This window comes from Oncorhynchus keta, chromosome 8 (genome assembly GCF_023373465.1).
Source record: "Oncorhynchus keta strain PuntledgeMale-10-30-2019 chromosome 8, Oket_V2, whole genome shotgun sequence".
Lineage (NCBI taxonomy): Eukaryota > Metazoa > Chordata > Actinopteri > Salmoniformes > Salmonidae > Oncorhynchus > Oncorhynchus keta.
The window spans coordinates 26,607,427-26,628,641 of record NC_068428.1 but is presented as its reverse complement, the minus strand read 5'-3'; the positions used below and the strand labels follow the sequence as shown (position 1 = coordinate 26,628,641).

Genomic DNA, 21,215 nt, shown 5'->3' with positions numbered 1-21,215 from the left:
TTTTAGTCAAGAAGGCAGGCAAAATATAAACTAGATATAGCCTTCATATAAATTACAATAGCAACTGTTAGAAATATAAACATTGTGACAGTTCTCATTTCTAGAAAGTAGACATGGCCTTAAGACTACAAAATAAAAACTAGATGAAGCGAAAACATTTTTTACAACAAAAAGTACATTGTGGAAGCCACACTGACCAAAAATATATAAACACAATTTGTAAAGTGTTGGTCCAATGTTTCATGACCTAAAATTAAAGACACCCGAAATTCTCCATATGCACAAAAAGCTTATTCAAATATTGAGCACAAATGTATTTACATCCCTGTTACTGAGCATTATATAAAATCATCCAGCATTCAATTATTGCATATGTATTAACCTCTTTAAGCTAGGGGGCACTATTTTTATTTTTGGAAAAATAACATTCCCAAAGTAAACTGCCTATTTCTCAGGACCAGATGCTAGAATATGCATATAATTGACAGCTTAGGATAGACAACAATCTAAAGTTTCCAAAACTGTAAAAATATTGACTGTGAGTATAACAGAACTGATGTGAAGACCATTTCTTCCTAACAAAGACCGTAATTAATTTGCCAGAATTATGCATAATTATGACATAACATTGAAGGTTGTGCAATGTAACAGCAATAGTTAGTTAGACTTTGGGATGCCACCCGTTAGATAAAACACGGAACGGTTCCATATTTCACTGAAAGAATTAACGTTTTGTTTTCTAAATGATAGTTTACGGATTTTACCAAATGACCTAAGGCTCATATTTCTGTGTGTTATTATAATTATGTCTATGATTTGATAGAGCAGTCTGCCTGAGTGGTGGTAGGCAGCAGCAGGCTCGTAAGCATTCATTCAAACAGCACTTTCCTGCATTTGCCAGCAGCTCTTCGCTGTGCTTCAAGCATTGCACCATTTATGACTTCAAGCCTATCAACTCCAGAGATTAGGCTGGCAATACTATAGGGCCTATAAGAATATCCAGTAGTCAAAGGTATATGAAATACAAGAATTAGTCCTATAATTCCAATAATAACTACAACCTAAAACTTCATACCTGGGAAGATTGTAGACTCATGCTAAAAGGAACCACCAGTGTTCATATGTTCTGAGCAAGGAACTTAAACATTAACTTTTTTACATGGCACATATTGCACTTTTACTTTCTTCTCCAACACTTTGTTGTTGCATTATTTAAACCAAATTGAACATGTTTTATTATTTGAGACTAAATAGATTTTATTGATGTATTATATTAAGTTAAAATAAAAAAAGTGTTCATTCAGTATTGTTGTAATTGTCATTATTACAAAAATCTAAATTGTCTGATTAATCGATAACGGCTTTTTTGGGCCTACAATAATCATAATCGGTCGACCTCTAGTCTATATAATGTCCCACAGTTGACAGTGCATGTCAGAGAGAAAAAACAAGCCATGAGGTCAAAGGAATTCTCCGTAGAGCTCCGAGACAGGATTGTGTCGAGGCACAGATCTGGGGAAGGGTACCAACATTGGAGGTCCCCAAGAACACAGTGGCCTCCATCATTCTTAAATGGAAGAAGTTAGGAGAAAGACTCTTCCTAAAGCTTGCCGCCCGGCCAAACAGAGCAATCGGGGGAGAAGGGCCTTGGTCAGGGTGGTGACCAAGAATCTGATGGTCACTCCATCATAGCTCCAGAGTTCCTCTGTGGAGATGGGAGAATCTTCCAGAATGACAAGAATCTCTGCAGCAATCCACCAATCAGGCCTTTATGGTAGTGGCCAGACAGAAGCCACTCCTCAGTAAAAAAAGGCACATGACTGCCCGCTTGGAGTTTGCCAAAAGTCACCTAAAGGACTCTCAGATCATGAGAAACAAGAGTCTCTTGTCTGATGAAACCAAGATTGAACACTTTGGCACCATCCCTACGGTGAAGCATGGGGGTGGAAGCATCATGCTTTGGGGATGTTTTTCAGCGGCAGGAACTCTTCGCCTCAATCCCAGGATCGAGGGAAAGATGAACAGCGCAAAGTACAGAGAGATCCTTGTTGAAAACCTGCTCCAGAGCACTCAGGACCTCAGACTGGGGCGAAGGTTCACCTTCCAACAGGACAATGACCCTAAGCACACAGGCAAGACAACGCAGGAGTGGCTTCGGGACAAGTCTCTGAATGTCCTTGAGTGGCCCAGCCAGAGCCTGGAATTGAACCCGATCGATCATCGCCCCGTCCAACCTGACAGAGCTTGAGAGGATCTGCAGAGAATGGGATAAACTCCCGAAATACAGGTGTGCCAAGCTTGTAATTGAAAAAACGACTAAACCTGTTTTGGCTTTGTCATTATGGGGTATTGTGTGTAGATTGATTAAATCGTTTCTTTCCTCAATTATAGAATAAGGCTGTAACGTATCAAAATACGGAAAAGGTCAAGGTGTCTGAACACTTTCCGAATGCACTGTATAACCCTTAACAGCAAAGCTTCACAATTTCTCAGGCTCAAGAAACAACAAATGCGTCCTCTCTGCTGGCATGCCCATTTTTCACCCCACCGTCCCCCACTCTCCAAACCTACCTTCCCTCTGGAGCTGTGAGGTACACCGTATGTTACTATATATATATATATATATATACATATATATACATATATACACACACACATACACCGGTATTGATACACAGACTGGTTTGGGTTTTTACTTTACCTTCTATAACAGTATTTTAATGTTTGGTTTGTTAAAAGTGATACGCCGTGAGTAACGTCCATTTGTTTAGTTTACTCCGCTACTTGACTCATCCCTCTCCATTCCGCTTTCCACACAGACCTAGTCCCACCCAGTCACTCAAGTAGCGCATGTTGTTGTTGCTTGACCACGAGACCCTTTCATTCAGTCTGCATGGTCAATGCAGCACATAAAACAATGTTGATGATAATGTTGTTGTTTCCACTTTGATCTTAATATAAATCCACAAACATTCTGCAATTACAATATTAGTTTGTGTTTCTTACATCTGCAAACAGCTAGTTTGTATTTTCTTAGCAAGTTAAGCTAAATTGTGTTAGCCACTAATGTAGGGTGACCAGCTGTCCCCGTTTTCCGGGGACAGTCCCCGTTTTTGGTGGCTTGTCCCCAGCTGCAGCTGTCCCGGAAACGTCCCCGTTTTTAACTGTTCGTTAAAAACAGACTGCAAAGTGAAATAATATTTTACGTGGCAAGAAAGACCGGGCAGCAGAGCCTACAGGTTGACGTCTCAATCACATTGTGCTTGTTTAGGCCAACAGAGGGGGCTGCTCGCTATAGCAGCTTCATTCACTCTTCTACTAACTACTTGCTCGCGCTAGTTTTAGAGAACTGCCGTGGAAAACTTTGCCAGAAGGTAGCAAGTATCAAGTGAATCTATAACATCACCACAAACATATTTTCAGGCCAGGTAAGTTACAATTGATACTAGCTAATGATGTTATGTCACAATTTATTATATAGATAGATGATCTGCTTTATAAAAGGTTTTAAATAGCAAATGTTAGCTAACCTAGCTAGATAACGTTAATTTAGTTAACTACTTTCATTGTCGCTAGGTTAAAAACCGTTCACATGTAAACATGCAGTGGATGGGCTATTTTGAAAATATGATTATTAAATTAATGCATAATTCTGAAAAATATATTTGAAGATTACAATTAATGGTTTGACATAAGTAGTGTGAAAATATATTTAGAAATGTTCATGGATAACATTAGCATAATGTTTTCTGTTAGAGTGGAGAGGAGGACGACTGGATAGGAAGAAGAGTGAAAGAGAGAGGAAGTGTCACGTTCTGACCTTTTTCCTTTGTTTTGTCTTCATTTAGTATGGTCAGGGTGTGAGTTGGGGTGGTCAGTCTGTGTTTTTCTATGTTGCGGTTTTGAGTTCAGCCTAGTATGGTTCTCAATCAGAGGCAGGTGTCGTTAGTTGTCTCTGAGAATCATAGGTAGCCTGAGTTTAACTTTTGAGTGGAGGGTGTTTGTTGCCACACAGTACTGTTTCGGTTTCGTTCATGTTCACATTTATTGTTTTATATTTCATAGTGTTCAGTTTGTCTGAAAATAAACTTTATGGACACTTCCCACGCTACGCATTGGTCCTCCGATCCTTCTCGCTACTCCTCCTCAGAAAAGGAGGAAGGATGCCATTACAGGAAGAAAGGTAAAGATATGATTGCAGAGCCTGCCAATTTATTATTCCTAACAATATTTTTTTGATAAAATACAAAAAATGAGGCAAGCAATGGGAATCTGTTAACCAAATGATTTATCTAATTAGTGTACTATTTATTATTAAAGATTGGAGAGGAAGGAGAAGGGAAAATGAATGGCGTAAAAAGAGTGAAGCGAGGAGTGTGGAGGAAAGGTAAAGAGAAGCAAAGGAAGAAAGAACAGGAAGACGAGTGAAGAAAAGAGGAGAAAGATTGGAGAAGAAAAAGTTGAGTAAGAAGAGTGAGAGTGAAGAAGAGCAGACAGAGGAGGTACAATGGCTCTTTCCAAGAAACGGAAATGCCATTTTAATGACCAACATGAGAGAATTTCCATTTATATGCTCAAGCCAAGACAATAGAATGGTTAACTGCACCCTTTGTAATTCCTATTTTTCAATTGGCAGCGGGGGAAGAACGGCAGTGGTAGAACATCAACAGACAAAAAATATAAAGCCTCTCTGATTGCCGTGTTGGTATGCCCTCTGTCACCACATTCTTCAAGAAGGTAGAGCCTTCCCAAGAAGAATATGATTTAGCTGTGCAGGAGGGTGTCTTTGCATACCACACTATGTGACACAATCATAGTTACAGATCTATGGACTGCACAGCTCACACGGAAGACTTATGAGCCAAAGTTTACATGTGCTAGGACAAAATGTTACTCACTATGGCTTCATGTGTTAGCACCATGGGCAACTACTTTGGTAACACAGGACCTAGATCAGGTAGAATTTGTGTCCCTGTCCATTGATACGTCCAATAATGGACATGTAATGCTGCTGCCAATACTAGTCAGATATATGATGGCAGCACATCTGTGGAAACAAAACTGCTTGATTTTGTTGAATTGAAAGGAGAAACAGCAGAGGAAATTGCAGCTGAGGTCCGTGAGACGCCTAAGACAGTGCTACAGGGAGACAGGATGGACAGCAGATCATCCTCACAGTGGCAGACCACATGTAACAACACCTGAAAAGGATTGGTACATCTGAACAACACATTTGCGGGACAGGTGCTGGATGGCAACAACAACTGCCCAAGTTACACCAGGAACGCACAATCCCTCCATCAGTGCTCAGACTGTCCGCGAAAGGCCTACAAGCCCTCAGGCCAGCCTCTCTCAACCTATTGTAAGGCAGGTCCTCACCAGAAATCACTGGCAACAACGTCGACTATGGGCACAAACCCACCGCCGCTGGACCAGACAGGACTGGCAAAAAGTGCTCTTCACTGACGAGTCGCGATTTTAGTCTCACCAGTGGTGATGGTTGGTTTTGCATTTATCGTCGAATGGATGAGCGTTACACCGAGGCCTGTACTCTGGAGCGGAATCGATTTGGAGGTGGAGGGTCAGTCATGGTCTGGGGCGGTGTGTCACAGCATCATCGGACTGAGCTTGTTGTCATTACAGTCAATCTCAACGCTGTGCGTTAAAGGGAAGACATCCTCCTCCCTCATGTGGTACACTTCCTGCAGGCTCATCCTGACATAACCCTCCAGAATGACAATGCCACCAGCCATACTGCTCATTCTGTGCGTGATTTCCTGCAATACAGGAATGTCAGTGTTCTGCCATTGCCAGTGAAGAGCCCGGATCTCAATCCCATTGAGCACGTCTGGGACCTGTTGGATCGAAGGGTTGTTGAATTGTCCCTTGTGTGTATATATAGTTTTACATATTTTTCATCGCATATCCTTTAAAATATGTTGCTAAATCTCATCTAAATACTCTCCTGCAACCCGCCTCACCCAATGTGGCGTGGATCTCCTTTTTTTTCCTAAAGTATTTATATTTACTTCAGATCTGGAATCCCTCAACTGAAGCTAGCCAGCTAACTACCAGATATTCGTCAGCAAACCATTGCCAGCGGTCATCAGCTAACCTTCAGCTCGGAAAGCTCTCGCCAGTTCGAACATCGTGACTCTAACCAGAGCATAACGGACTTGTTATTTTTATCCCCGGATTCCTACCGCAAACTGAACATTTTCATCTGGATCTTCACAACTAGCTAACCGCAATCCCAGATGTCTACTCCTGGCTAGCATTTCCATCCCAGAGCAAGCACCAATTTAGCTTGAAGCTAGCCCGGCCAGGGCTCCTGTGCTACCACCGAAGCATACTCCTGGGCTACAATATCGGCCTGCTAGCTACCTAGAGCTACTTGGAACCCTACTAATTCCACAACTGGTCTATCGACGTCACCGCACGAAGAGGTAAAAACAGACTTACCCCCATCGCGACACCCCCCCCAAAAGGCTAACTTTCTAGCCTTTCAACTAACATCAAGGCGGTGTCCCGTTCCTGTAGGTTCATGCTCTACAACATCCGCAGAGTACGACCCTGCCTCACACAGGAAGCGGCGCAGGTCCTAATCCAGGCACTTGTCATCTCCCGTCTTGATTACTGCAACTCGCTGTTGGCTGGGCTCCCTGCCTGTGCCATTAAACCCCTACAACTCATCCAGAACGCCGCAGCCCGTCTGGTGTTCAACCTTCCCAAGTTCTCTCACGTCACCCCGCTCCTCCGCTCTCTCCACTGGCTTCCAGTTGAAGCTCGCATCCGCTACAAGACCATGGTGCTTGCCTACGGAGCTGTGAGGGGAACGGCACCTCAGTACCTCCAGGCTCTGATCAGGCCCTACACCCAAACAAGGGCACTGCGTTCATCCACCTCTGGCCTGCTCGCCTCCCTACCACTGAGGAAGTACAGTTCCCGCTCAGCCCAGTCAAAACTGTTCGCTGCTCTGGCCCCCAATGGTGGAACAAACTCCCTCACGACGCCAGGACAGCGGAGTCAATCACCACCTTCCGGAGACACCTGAAACCCCACCTCTTCAAGGAATACCTAGGATAGGGTAAGTAATCCTTCTCACCCCCTAAAAAGATTTAGATGCACTATTGTAAGTGGCTGTTCCACTGGATGTCATAAGGTGTATGCACCAATTTGTAAGTCGCTCTGGATAAGAGCGTCTGCTAAATGACTTAAATGTAAATGTAGCCCCTGCTACCTGCTTGCTTGCTAACCCGGTTTGATAACTGCTAAACTGCCAGGCCCTGGTCTGCTAACTGCTAGCTCTTGCTAACTGCTTGCTTGCTAACCCGGTCTGCTAACTGCTAGCTTGCCCTGGTCTACTAACTGCTAGCCCATGCTAACTGTTTGCTTGCTAACTGCTAGCTTGCCCTGGTCTACTAGCTGCTAGCTTGTTAGCCTGCTAACTGTCTGAATCCTCGTGTCCCCAGCCATCCCAACCACTTACTGACCCCTTTGTTCACTTGGCTATGCATGCCTCTCTCTAATATCAATATGCCTTGTCCATTACTGTCCTGGTTAGTGATTAATGTCTTATTTCACTGTAGAGCCTCTAGCCATGCTCAATATGCCTTGACATCACCTGGTTTAAACATCTCTAGAGACTATCATCTCTCCATTACTCAATGTCTAGGTTTACCTCCAATGTACTCACATCCTACCTTACCTTTGTCTGTACACTATGCCTTGAATCTATGCTATCGTGCCCAGAAACCTGCTCCTTTTACTCTGTGTTCTGAACGTGCTAGACGGCCAGTTCGTATAGTCTTTACCCTTATCCTACTTCTCCTCTGTTCCTCTGGTGATGTGGAGGTTAATCCAGGTCCTGCAGTGCCTAGCTCCATTCCCACCCCCAGGTGCTCTCATTTGTTGACTTCTGTAAACGTAAAAGCCTTGGTTTCATACATGTTAACATTAGAAGCCTAATCCCCAAGTTTGTTTTACTCACTGCTTTAGCACACTCTGCCAACCCAGGTGTCTTAGCCGTGTCTGAATCCTGGCTTAGGAAAACCACAAAAACCCTGAAATCTCCATTGCTAACCATAACGTTTTCCGCCAAGACAGAACTGCCAAAGGGGTGGTGTTGCAATCTACTGCAAATATAGAAAGTCATACAGAACTCTGCAGGCTAAGTCTGTACCCAAACAATTTGAGCTTCTACTTCAAAAAATGCACCTTTCCAGAAACAAGTCTCACTGTTGCCGCTTGCTATAGACCTCCCTCTGCCCCCAGCTGTGCCCTCAATACTATATGTGAACTGATTGCCCCCATCTATCTTCTGAGCTCGTGCTACTAGGTGACCAAAACTGGGACATGCTTAACACCCCGGCCATCCTACAAACTAAGCTTGATGCCCTCAATCTCACACAAATTATCAATGAACCTACCAGGTACAATCCCAAATCAGGAAACACGGGCACCCTCATAGATATCATCCTAACTAATTCGCCCTCCAAATACACCTCTGCTGTTTTCAATCAAGATCTCAGCGATCACTGCCTCATTGCCTGCAGCCGTAATGGGTCTGCGACCAAAACGACCACCCCTCATCACTGTCAAACGCTCCCTGAAACACTTCGGCGAGCAGGCCTTTCTAATCGACCTGGCCGGGGTATCCTGGAATGACATTGACCTCATCCCGTCAGTAGATGATGCCTGGCTATTCTTTAAAAGTGCCTTGCTCAACATCTTAAATAAGCATACCACCAAAAATGTAGAACTAGGAATAGATATAGTCCTTGGTTCACGCCAGACCTGTCTGCCCTTGACCAGCACAAAAACATCCTGTGGCGTTCTGCATTAGCATCGAATAGCCTCCGTGACATGCAACTTTTAAGGGAAGTTGGGATCAAATAAACACAGGCAGTTAGAATAGCTAAGGCAAGCTTTTTTCAAACAGAAATATGCATCCTGTAGTACTCAAAAAGTTCTGGGACACTGTAAAGTCCATGGAGAATTAGAGAACCTCCTCCCAGCTGCCCACTGCTCTGAGCCTAGGAGACATTGTCACCACCGATAAATCCACTAAAATTGAGGATTTCAATAAGCATTTCTCTACGGCTGTCCATGCTTTTCACATCGCTACCCCTAGCCCAGTCAACTGCCCGGCATCCTCCACAGCAACCCGCCAAAGCCCCCACCATTTCTCCTTTACCCAAATCCAGATAGCCGATGTTCTGAAAGAGCTGCAAAATCTGGACCCCTACAAATCAGCCGGGCTAGACAATCTGAGACACCCAAAGATTGAAAGCTGCCGCAGTCATCCCCCTCTTCAAAGGGGGTGACACTCTAGACCCAAACTGCTACAGACCTATATCTATCCTACCCTGTCTTTCTAAGGTCTTCGAAAGCCAGGTTAACAAACCGATTACTGACCATTTCGAATCCCACCATACCTTCTCCGCTATGCAATCTGGTTTCAGAGCTGGTCATGGGTGCACCTCAGCCACGCTCAAGGTTCTAAACGACATCATAACCGCCATAGATAAGAGACAGTACTGTGCAGCCGTATTCATCGACCTGGCCAAGGCTTTCGACTCGGTCAATCACAACATTCTTATTGGCAGACTCGACAGCCTTGGTTTCTCAAATGATTGCCTGGCCTGGTTTACCAACTACCTCTCTGATAGAGTTCAGTGTGTCAAATCGGGGGCCTGTTGTCTGGACCTCTGACAGTCTCTATGGGTGTGCCACAGGGTTCAATTCTCGGGCCGACTCTTTTCTGTATACATCAATGATGTTGCTCTTGCTGCTGGTGATTCTCTGATCCACCTCTATGCAGACGACACCATTCTGTATACTTCTGGCCCCTCCTTGGACACGGTGTTAACTAACCTCCAGACGATCATCAATGCCATACAACTCTCCTTCCGTGGCCTCCAAATGCTCTTAAACACAAGTAAAACTAAATGCATGCTTCTCAATCGATCGCTGCCCGCCCGTCTAGCATCACTACTCTGGACAGCTCTGACTTAGAATACTTGGACAACTACAAATACCTAGGTGTCTGGTTAGACTGTAAACTCTCCTTCCAGACTCACAGGAAGCATCTCCAATCTAAAATTAAATCTAGAACCGGCATCATGTATCGCAACAAAGCATCCTTCACTCATGCTGCCAAACATACCTCGTAAAACTGACCATCCTACCGATCCTCGACTTCGGTGATATCATCTACTCAACAAACTGGATGCAGTCTATCACAGTGCCATCCGTTTTGTCACCAAAGCCCCATACACTACCCACCATTGCGACCTGTACGCTCTCGTTGGTTGGCCCTCGCTTCATACTCGTCGCCAAACCCACTGTCTACAGGTCATCTACAAGTCTCTGCTAGGTAAAGCCCCGCATTATCTCAGCTCACTGGTCACCATAGCAGCACCCACTCGTAGCACGCGCTCCAGCAGGTATATCTCACTGGTCATCCCCAAAGCAAATTCCTCATTTGGTCGTCTTTCCTTACAGTTCTCTGCTGCCCATGACTGGAACGAATTGCAAACATTTCTGAAGCTGGAGACTCACATCTCCCTCACTAGCTTTAAGCACCAGCTGTCAGAGCATTTTACAGATCACTGCACATGTACTTAGCCTATCTGTAAACAGCCCATTTATCTACCTACCTCATCCCCATACTGGTATTTATTTATTTATTTGGCTCCTTTGCACCCCAGTATCTCTACCTGCACATTAATCTTCAGCCGATCTACCATTCCAGTGTTTAATTGCTATATTGTAATTACTTCGCCACCATGGCCTATTTATTTCCTTAACTTACCTCATTTGCACTCACTGTATATAGACTTTGTTTTATTTTGTTCTACTGTATGTTTTGTTTATTCCATGTTTATCTCTGTGTTGTTGTATGTGTCAAATTGCTACACTTTATCTTGGCCAGGTCGCAGTTGCAAATGAGAACTTGTTCTCAACTAGCCTACCTGGCTAAATAAAGGTGAAATAAAATAGTTGAGGGCTAGGGCCATTCCCCCAGAAATGTCTGAGAACTTGCAGGTGCCTTGGTGGAAGAGTTGGGTAACATCTCACAGCAAGAACTGGCAAATCTGGTGCAGTCCATGAGGAGAAGATGCACTGCAGTACTTATTGCAGCTGGTGGCCACACCAGATACTGACTGTTATGTTTGATTTTGACCCCCCTTTGTTCAGGGACACATTATTCCATTTCTGTTAGTCACATGTCTGTGGAACTTGTTTAGTTTGTCTCAGTTGTTGAATCTTATGTTCATACAAATATTTACACATGTTAAGTTTGCTGAAAATAAACAGTTGACAGTGAGAGGACGTTTACATATACATATACACACACACATATACATATACAGTGCCTTGCGAAAGTATTCGGCCCCCTTGAACTTTGCGACCTTTTGCCACATTTCAGGCTTCAAACATGAAGATATAAAACTGTATTTTTTGTGAAGAATCAACAACAAGTGGGACACAATCATGAAGTGGAATGACATTTATTGGATATTTCAAACTTTAACAAATCAAAAACTGAAAATTGGGCGTGCAAAATTATTCAGCCCCCTTAAGTTAACCTGTTAAGTCGACCCTCTACTTTTTCGAACATTCTGTTAAAAATCGCGCAACATTTCAGCGCCCTGCTACTCAGGCCAGTAATATAGTATATGCATATGATTAGTATATGTGGATAGAAAACACTCAGACGTTTATAAAACTGGTTAAATCACGGCTGTGACTATAACAGAACATGCGTTTCATCGAAAAGTGCAGGAAAATCTGATCACTGAAAAAGAAAATAAATATCCATGCGCGACTTCAAGGAATAGTTCAAAGTGAACCGAATTAAATGAGGCCGAGGTTGCAGTGCCTACAGCTTCCACACGTTGTCTAGAGTCTTGCCATTTGATTCAGCTTTGATTCTTGGTCATACCGAATCAAGGGAACCGATTCCCTCCGGTCTCCGACTGGATGTTTTGGTCGAGCTCTCTCCAGACATTTTTTCGAGACAGACACCTATAGAATTGACATCGCCTCCTGATGAATTGTATCGCTTATTAACGTGTACTAATACCTAAAGTTGCATTACAAAAGTATTTTAAAGTGTTTTGTGAAAGTTTATCGTCGACTTTTTGAATTTTAAAAAATGACGTTACGTTATGAAACGCTATTTTTTTCCGTTTATCACACAGTCTTCATAGATCGATATCTAGGCATCTAGGAGTGCCAACAAAGAAGATGGTCAAAGGTAATGAATGTTTTATATTTTATTTGTGCGGTTTGTGTAGCGACGACTATGCTAATTATTTTGTTTACGTCCCCTGCGGGTCTTTTGGGGTGTTACATGCTATCAGATAATAGCTTCTCATGCTTTCACCGAAAAGCATTTTAAAAACCTGACTTGTTGCCTGGATTCACAACGAGTGTAGCTTTAATTCAATACCCTGCATGTGTATTTTAATGAACGTTTGAGTTTTAACTAATACTATTAGCATTTAGCGTAGCGCATTTGCATTTCCAGAGCTCTAGATGGGACGCCTGCGTGCCAGGTAGGAGCAAGAGGTTAATACTTTGTAGCGCCACCTTTTGCTGCGATTACAGCTGTAAGTCGCTTAGGGTATGTCTATCAGTTTTGCACATCGAGAGACTGAATTTTTTTCCCATTCCTCCTTGCAAAACAGCTCGAGCTCAGTGAGGTTGGATGGAGAGCATTTGTGAACAGCAGTTTTCAGTTCTTTCCACAGATTCTCGATTGGATTCAGGTCTGGACTTTGACTTGGCCATTCGAACACCTGGATATGTTTATTTTTTAACCATTCCATTGTAGATTTTGCTTTATGTTTTGGATCATTGTCTTGTTGGAAGACAAATCTCCGTCCCAGTCTCAGGTCTTTTGCAGACTCCATCAGGTTCTTTTCCAGAATGGTCCTGTATTTGGCTCCATCCATCTTCCCATCAATTTTAACCATCTTCCCTGTCCCTGCTGAAGAAAAGCAGGCGCAAACCATGATGCTGCCACCACCATGTTTGACAGTGGGGATGGTGTGGTCATGGTGATGAGCTGTTGCTTTTACGCCAAATATAACATTTTGCATTGTTGCCAAAAAGTTCAATTTTGGTTTCATCTGACCAGAGCACCTTCTTCCACATGTTTGGTGTGTCTCCCAGGTGGCTTGTGGCAAACTTTAAACAACACTTTTTATGGATATCTTTAAGAAATGGCTTTCTTCTTGCCACTATTCCACAAAGGCCAGATTTGTGCAATATACGACTGATTCCTGTCCTATGGACAGAGTCTCCCACCTCAGCTGTAGATCTCTGCAGTTCATCCAGAGTGATCATGGGCCTCTTGGCTGCATCTCTGATCAGTCTTCTCCTTGTATGAGCTGAAAGTTTAGAGGGACGGCCAGGTCTTGGTAGATTTGCAGTGGTCTGATACTCCTTCCATTTCAATATTATCGCTTGCACAGTGCTCCTTGGGATGTTTAAAGGCTTTAAACTTCTTCACAACAGTATCTCGGACCTGCCTGGTGTGTTCCTTGTTCTTCATGATGCTCTCTGCGCTTTTAACGGACCTCTGAGACTATCACAGTGCAGGTGCATTTACACTGAGACTTGATTATTCACAGGTGGATTGTATTTATCCTCATTAGTCATTTAGGTCAACATTGGATCATTCAGAGATCCTCACTGAACTTCTGGAGAGAGTTTGCTGCACTGAAAGTAAAGGGGCTGAATCATTTTGCACGCCCAATTTTTCAGTTTTTGATTTGTTAAAAAAGTTTGAAATATCCAATAAATGTTGTTCCACTTCATAATTGTGTCCCACTTGTTGTTGATTCTTCACAAAAAAATACAGTTTTATATCTTTGTTTGAAGCCTGAAATATGGCAAAAGGTCGCAAAGTTCAAGGGGGCCGAATACTTTCGCAAGGCACTGTATACACACATACACACATACATACATACATACATACATACATACATACATACATACATAGCCACCCTAAGGTCACGCTCTACTTTTAAAGCAAATTTAGAATTTGACCTTTTTTTTTAGAATTTGCCCTTTTTCTCCCCAATTTCGTGGTATCCAATTGTTATCGCTACAACTCCCGTACGGGCTCGGGAGAGACAAAGGTTGAAAGTCATGCGTCCTCCGATACACAACCCAACCAAGCCACACTGCTTCTTAACACAGCGCGCATCCAACCCGGAAGCCAGCCGCACCAATGTGTCGGAGGAAACACTGTGCACCTGGCAACCTTGGATAGCGTGCACTGCGCCCGGCCCGCCACAGGAGTCGCTGGTGCGCGATGAGACAAAGATATCGCTACCGGCCAAACCCTCCCTAACGACGATAGGCCAATTGTGCGTCGCCCCACGGACCTCCCGGTCGCGGCCGGTTATGACAGAGCCTGGGCGCGAATCCAGAGTCTCTGGTGGCACAGCTGGCGCTGCAGTACAGCGCCCTTAACCACTGCGCCACCTGGGAGGCCCATAAATTTCGAACTTTTATTAATCAACAACATAAAATACCATCAAATATTTTTTTAAATACCGTATGATATTTTGGCCATATCACCCAGCCCTACATTCCCCTTCTCTCCTACCTTCCCCCTCCAGTCTTCCCTTCCCTCTCCACCTTCCCCCTCCTGTCCACGCCATGCCTCAGCTCCCAAACGTGACCTCACAGCAGGGAGGCTAGCCAGTAGCAGGTGAAAGGTGGTGAACCACCATACAAAAGACCAACTGCTGCTCCAACTGCTGCTCCTGTACAGTGTCAAACAGCCAAGACCAAAGCTCCTGGGGATTTGGTGAACGCGCTGGGCAACAGCGTGTATACAGTAAAAAGTCAAGAAGAGTAGCTCCGTTTAATCTCCCAAAGGCCATCTCCCTATTCATTCACCTACAAAAGACACCCCCATCTCTCGGCAGTATCTCTACATTCAGTAATGATACTACCCAGTGTTGGAAAATATTTGCGATATGCCTTTAGTGTCTGATGGCAGTCACAGTTGGGTCTCTTCCGTCTACAGTGTGTTTGAACTTGAAACACAATCTGGAACTCCTTAGAGAAGAGCGGAGATAAAAGTGTAGGGTTTCTGGGGACACACACACTAACACGCACACAACCCTCACACAAAAGCTCAACTTCAAGCAGGTTTTCTATCTGTAGTGCAGTACACAGAGGGCAGGTTGAGGATGTCATTCTGATAGTGAGAAATTAAATGTTATACAACACAGACAGGAACAGGTCCAAAGGCATGCTGTGGAAGTGGAGCCATCCCTGTAAAGAGCCAACCTAGTAACAGCTACAGAACACAGTGAGGGACAGCTGTGCTCCCCTACTTCTGCCCTGCAGGCTACAGCTCAGCATAGTCTTCCCAACTTTCCCACCAGACAGTGACCACTAAGTAAAAGAACAGGGAGTGGTGATAGAAGGGCTTATTCTAGATCAGGTGTTGTACATTAGAGAATAAGAGGGGTGAGGCCTGGGGAATGCAGAGTTCTTGAACACAAGCTCCCGTCCACCTACCTCCCCCCCACCATGTGAAACGGTCACAAATCACTGGAAGCGCACCCACCTCGTATAAACCGAGCACGTCATCAATTCTGCTGTATAGCCTTCAGTGTTACATGACAATTCCTGGTATGTTAGGGAAAACAGGGTGTCGATCTAAATATTCAATGACAGACCCTCTGGACATAAACTCAACATAATAGCCATGTGCGTAACTTTAACTTGTCTTTGTGTACATTTCAAACACACCCTTGGAACGCGCCTCGAAACGTTTTATCCACATGCAGAGTGGACTGGCTATGACGATAATTCAGACACCTGCAAGAATGTTGAGATGAAGTGCCAATCATCTAAACGTCACTGGGTCCTGATGAGGCAACTAGCGATGTCTTCATAGATTCAGAACAGTGAAAAAGTTTAATGTCTTTCCCCAATCATGTACATAATGGCATTTCAGATTAAACACGTATTCGGCACTTACTTGCTTTCTTTGACGCTTTGAAAGGATTTGACCGTCCTAACCTTCGAGATCCTGTCCGTGAAAAATGATTCACTCTGACCGGAGAGAAGCTGTTCTTCATTGAGCTTCCGTTTACCTGCAAAACTTCTGTAAACAACCGCCAGCAGCGACGCTCTGAGGAAACAACAATGTTTTTTCATCAAATTAATTGGCCATTTTCATGAATAGAAGTTCATAATCAAGATATGTACTTTGACATGTAACGTTCATTTGAATACGCGCATGCGTACATTAATTATTTGCAGGTGTCAAGCTCAGGGGTCACGTGTGCTGAAGGAACGCGCTTCAATTAAAGATCCAAATAGGTCCTAGGTCCACTGTTTCAAATGCAGCCTTATTCAATCATTCATGTAGCCTACACCCAAAGCGGAATTTTTTTTTAAGTCTAGATACCATCCTTGAATTGGCATTCTTGTTGTATTCTTTCCAATAATGATTCACTTGATATTTTATGATTTATTCAGGACATTAAATAATATCAAAAGGTTCAAATATAATGGGGAAAGTACAATCTGGAGTTCAACTAAACAAGAAATAAGGACCAAGAATGACATTACATTATTGCTTGCTGGTATGAGTGGCTTTTCCATTTCTTCCATTTATGAAACAAACCTTTCTTCCCAGTGACATCACTTGAGCCTCTGGAATGCCTTTAACTCAATGTAGGAGATGTGGACACAAGATAATAAATAATATATGCCATTTAGCAGACGCTTTTATCCAAAGCGACTTACAGTCATGTGTGCATACATTCTACGTATGGGTGGTCCCAGGAATCGAACCCACTACCCTGGCGTTACAAGCGCCATGCTCTACCAACTGAGCCACAGAAGGACCACATTTTTTAAGACATAGATCCAGAGGGCTTCAACATGCAATCACAGTGACATCTGATTCCTCTGATGTCTAGAGAGAGTATTTTATGACAAGGTCTCTTCATTTTAGAATTGATGACACTTCCACTTCTGTATAAGGACTTTGTGACACGTAAAAAAGGGTTTTATAAATCAATTTGATTGATTGACTTACATATTATTGTTTATCATATTTTTCTATTGTTTGTGTTCCGCTTCACCAGTCGCTCAATTGTGATTCAATTTTGCTCAAAAGATCAGGAATATGGATATGACATTTTCTGTAATGTTTACCAGTTGTAAGTCCCCCTGAAGAAGTCAATGCTATACTGCATTTGTATTGTTATCAGTTCAAAAGTTAGATGGCTAGTTTTGGACTTTGGTATACAGAGGTCAGTAATACACTACCACAATGCCCCAAAGCAACCCCCAAGCAGAACTGGTGAGCCTCAGTTCATGGCCAGTCCATTGGGGCCATCCATCTATGTCGTGCCTAAGGGTGTGTACTAGATTACATCGACGGAGCTTTACATTAAATAAGTGGAACTGGCTGGGGGTACTGGAGGAGAGTTTCGGGAAACCCTGAGTTAAGAGGACCATCCATGTTGAGCCTGAGGGTGTGTTGAGGCTTCAGTAATTCCAACTGTCACTAGGCACGGGCAGAGACGGACACACCAATTACATCAATGAGATTCTCAATGGTCCTATGTAATCGTATAGACAGACAGTCTTTATTGAGTTCACACTACTGTGCCATCACATTACCACTACGTTACTACACATTGCTACTCTTCTGTCTGAGTGTTATCATTCATGTGAGGTACATGCTCATTTTGAATGTACACAGGAAAACTGTCCTATATGATCTCGGCATTTTCAGTGTTTGTGGTTGGCCTTGTCAAATGCACAAACAGGGGATGAACCTAGGAAGGGGATGTCTTTTTTTCATTTCCAAAGCAAAAAAAGTAAAAACATTAAACCAAATGATTGGAACGTATTATATTAGCAAGTGCATCATGCTTTTATTCCATTGTTCCTTTGTTTGGCCTAAAAAATGGGTTACGTAGATAATCAAATGCACCCACGTGAATTTAGAATGATGACAGCAATGCTGTCAATAAAATCAGATGTAAAAAAATCTAATCTATTTGATTAGATATGCAGTCTAGGTACATTGCTAAGGTCATTGCACAATGGAAGAAAAACATGATGGTATTGTAAGATGTGCTCCCTCTCTGGCCTCTAGGTGAACAGGCTGCTCATTATGGCACACACCTGTCACCTTTGTTACACGCACCTGCGTGTCATCAGACTCACCTGGACTCCATCACCTCCCTGATTACCTTCCCTATATACAGTTGAAGTCAGAAGATGACATACACTTTAGTTGGAGTCATTAAAATTCAACCACTCCACACATTTCTTGTTAACAAACTATAGTTTTGGCAAGTCGGTTAGGACATCTACTTTGTGCATGACACAAGTAATGTTTCCAACAAATGTTTACAGGCAGATTATTTCACTTACTGTATTACAATTCCAGTGGGTCAGAAGTTTACATACACTAAGTTGACTGTGCCTTTAAACAGCTTGGAAAATTCCAGAAGATGTCATGGCTTTAGAAGCTTCTGATAACTCAAATTGTGTCAATTAGCCTAATTGGAGGTGTACATGTGGATGTATTTCAAGGCCTACCTTCAAACTCAGTGCCTCTTTGCTTGACATCATGGGAAAAATCAAAAGAAATCAGCCAAGACCTCCAGACCTCCACAAGTCTGGTTCATCCTTGGGAGCAATTTCCAAATTTCTGAAGGTACCACATTCATCTGTACAAACAATAGTATGCAGGTATAAGCACCATGGGACCACGCAGCTGTCATACCGCTCAGGAAGGAGACGCGTTCTGTCTCCTAGAGAGGAACGTACTTTGGTGCGAAAAGTTCAAATCAATCCCAGAACAACAGCAAAGGACCTTGTGAAGTTGCTGGAGGAAACATGTACAAAAGTATCTATATCCACAGTAAAACGAGTCCTATATCGACATAGCCTGAAAGGCCGCTCAGCAAGGAAGAAGCCACTGCTCCGAAAGCGGCATAAAAAAGTCAGACTACGGTTTGCAACTGCACATGGGGACAAAGGTCATACTTTTTGAAGAAATGTCCCCTGGTCTGGTGAAACAGAAATAGAACTGTCGGCCATAAGGACCATCGTTATGTTTGGAGAAAAAGGGGGATGCTTGCAAGCCGAAGAACACCATCCCAACCGTGAAGCACGGGGGTGGCGGCATCATGTTGTGGGGGTGCTTTGCTCCAGGAGGGACTGGTGCACTTCACAAAATAGATGGCATCATGAGGTAGGAAAATTATGTGGATATATTGAAGCAACATCTCAAGACATCAGTTAAAGCTAACTGGCCTCTTAAAGCTTGGTTGCAAATGGGTCTTCCAAATGGACAATGACCCCAAGCATACTTCCAAAGTTGTGGCAAAAGGGCTTAAGGACAACAAAGTCAAGGTATTGGAGTGGCCATCACAAATCCCTGACCTCAATCCCATAGATAATTTGTGGGCAGAACTGAAAAAGTGTGTGCGTGCAAGGAGGCCTACAAAGCTCTGTCAGGAGGAATGGGCCAAAATTCACCCAACTTATTATGGGAAGCTTGTGGAAGGCTACCCAAAATGTTTGACCCAAGTTAACCAATGTAAAGGCAATGCTAGCAAATACTAATTGAGTGTATGTAAACTTCTGACCCACTGGGAATGTAATGAAAGACATAAAAGCTTAAATAAATAATTTTGTCTACTATTATTCTGACATTACACATTGTTAAAATAAAGTGGTGATCCTAACTGACCTAAAACAGGGAATTTTTACTAGGATTAAATGTCAGGAATTGTGAAACACTGAGTTTAAATGTATTTGGCTAAGGTGTATGTAAACTTCCGACTTCAACTGTATGTCACTCCCTTTGGTTCCTTCCTCAGGCGTTATTGTTTCTGTTCCAGTGTCATGTCTGTGCCTTGTTCGTGTTTGGTATTATGTTACGTTTATTTATTAAAACACTCACTCCCTGAACTTGCTTCCTGACTCTCAGTTATTGTGAGAATTCCTTTGTTAACATTTGGAATAACAGAAACTGTTTTATCATAACCTTTTCATCTGATTTACTGATTGTGCTTTTTTGTTACATTTTGTATTAAATCAAACTCACTTACTCTTTTCACTGCCAACAGAGAGCATATAAAGTGTTTTAAAGGAGAACAGTGAGAAAAAGAGAGCTAAACCTAGTCCACTAGCCTACTTCCTGAACTCAAGTGGTCTGATTGTAGACTAAAGGATATGAAAACAGTGTCAGTATGAGGGGAAGGACATGTCTATCATCACTGATCTAGCTGTGGGAAACTGGGTCACAACATTGAACTTGGGCCTGCATTCACAAAGCGTCTCAGAGTAGAAGTGCTGATCTAGGATCAGACTCCCTGTTAACATCATACAGTATTATTCATTATGATCTGAAAGGCAAAACTGATCTTAGATCCTGTCACTCCTGCTCCCTCCCTCTCGACGTCGCCAGTCTATTAACCACCGGTCCTGGCAACTATGACTACGCACACCTGCTCCCAAATCATTACGTACACCTGGACTTATTATTCCCCCTTTATTTAGCCCTCAGATTAAATCAGTCATTAGGTAGTATTGTTTTCTCTCACGTTCTGTACACGGCTCATGTTTGGTCATCTGTATCATTTCAATATTAAACTCACCTTCTGCACCTGCTTCCTGACTCCCGGTGTATTACGTTACAGATCCTAGGTTCTAGGATTATCTTCAAGTGTTTTGATGAGAGAGAGATCAGCTGAATCAAATGTATCTTAATGGTTGTTTCCCAAACTATTCATTGCACTTAAGACAACATTATTCATAGTCTCCCTAGGGTCTGATAATGGTTTAAGAACAATTTAGGGGGTCCCATCGGAATGATCAAATGCTCTGTTAGGTGACATATTTGTACCTCTGAGAAAATCCTTGACCTTTCTGGTTAATTCACAGATGAAGATGATGATGAAGAAGAGGAGGGGAAAGCATTCCCCTTCATCACATGATTTACGGTCTAGGTCCCATGCCCTCTGCCGACAGCCAGGAGTAAGCTTGGGCTAGTGGGCAATGTGTTCCGGAGGATCTGGGGTGGACGGTGAAGGATGTGATTCCTCCACAGGGAGTAATCCTCAGAACCTGGCCTCACAACCTTTTCAACTCCATATTATCTTTCCTGTTGAGGGATGACCTCATAGTCAACTGGA

At 43.1% G+C, this 21,215-nt stretch overlaps 1 protein-coding gene across 1 annotated transcript in view; it reads right to left on the bottom strand.

The window, feature by feature from the left end:
* Positions 1-16,237, bottom strand: part of LOC118376782 (pleckstrin homology domain-containing family G member 1) — a 163,163-nt gene extending 146,926 nt beyond the window's left edge. The window contains 1 exon segment of the mRNA XM_052523927.1: positions 16,022-16,237. Coding sequence (XP_052379887.1) covers positions 16,022-16,121 — 100 coding nt within the window. The 5' untranslated portion in view covers positions 16,122-16,237.
* Positions 16,238-21,215: the final 4,978 nt, after the last annotated feature.